The sequence below is a fragment of the Corapipo altera genome, unplaced genomic scaffold, assembly GCF_003945725.1.
Source record: "Corapipo altera isolate COAL_440 unplaced genomic scaffold, ASM394572v1 55234, whole genome shotgun sequence".
Classification (NCBI taxonomy): Eukaryota; Metazoa; Chordata; class Aves; order Passeriformes; family Pipridae; genus Corapipo; species Corapipo altera.
Window position 1 is genome coordinate 1347 of NW_020889684.1, and position 650 is coordinate 1996.

A 650-nucleotide genomic window follows, 5' to 3' on the forward strand; every position below is an offset into this window, starting at 1 on the left:
AAAAGAGGATGGGGGCACAGGCGGGGGAGGGGCGGCACCCAGCCCCCCGCCCCCCATGCCCACCCCGGGTGGGTTTTGGGGAGGGACCCACCTGAGAAGGCCGTGGGGCGCAGGGGGGGCCGGCGGGGGGCTGTGCTGGGGAGCCCCGTGTCCCGCAGGGTGTGGAAGGTGGGGGTCTCTCTGCAGGAGGAGGGGGGTCAGGGTGGGGGGGGGGGGGAGACCCCCCAAGGGCCACAAGGCTGGGAAAGCCTGTTACCCCTCACCCCAAAACAGCAGGGGGTGCAGGGACCCCATTCTTGCTCTGGGTGAGGCTCAGTGCCCCAGTCCCACCCATAACCCCGAGTCAGACCCCCCAAACCCACCCAGGGCCCTAAACTGGACCCTCCCTGAACTCACGTGTGACCAGCCAGGTCCCGCCAGTCCCACCCATAACCCCGAGTCAAGACCCCCCAAATCCAGCCAGGGTCTTGATCCAGACCCCCCAAAATCCCTCATTACCCCACACCAGACCCCCTCCAACCCACAACCTTCCAACCCCACTCACGGTCCTAAACCAGACCCCCCAAACCCCTCCATGACCACACACCAGATCCCCACAACCCACAAACCCACCCACAGCCTTGAACCAGATCCCCCCCAAATCTCCCCAT

At 66.3% G+C, this 650-nt stretch overlaps 1 protein-coding gene across 1 annotated transcript in view; it reads right to left on the reverse strand.

The window, feature by feature from the left end:
* Positions 1-180, reverse strand: part of LOC113942273 (EMI domain-containing protein 1-like) — a gene marked incomplete at its 5' end in the record, with an annotated part of 871 nt that extends 691 nt beyond the window's left edge. The window contains one exon of the mRNA XM_027633405.1: positions 92-180. Within this exon, the coding sequence (XP_027489206.1) occupies positions 92-180 (89 nt within the window). The remainder of the gene's footprint in view (positions 1-91) is intronic.
* Between the last annotated feature and the right edge of the window lie 470 nt (positions 181-650).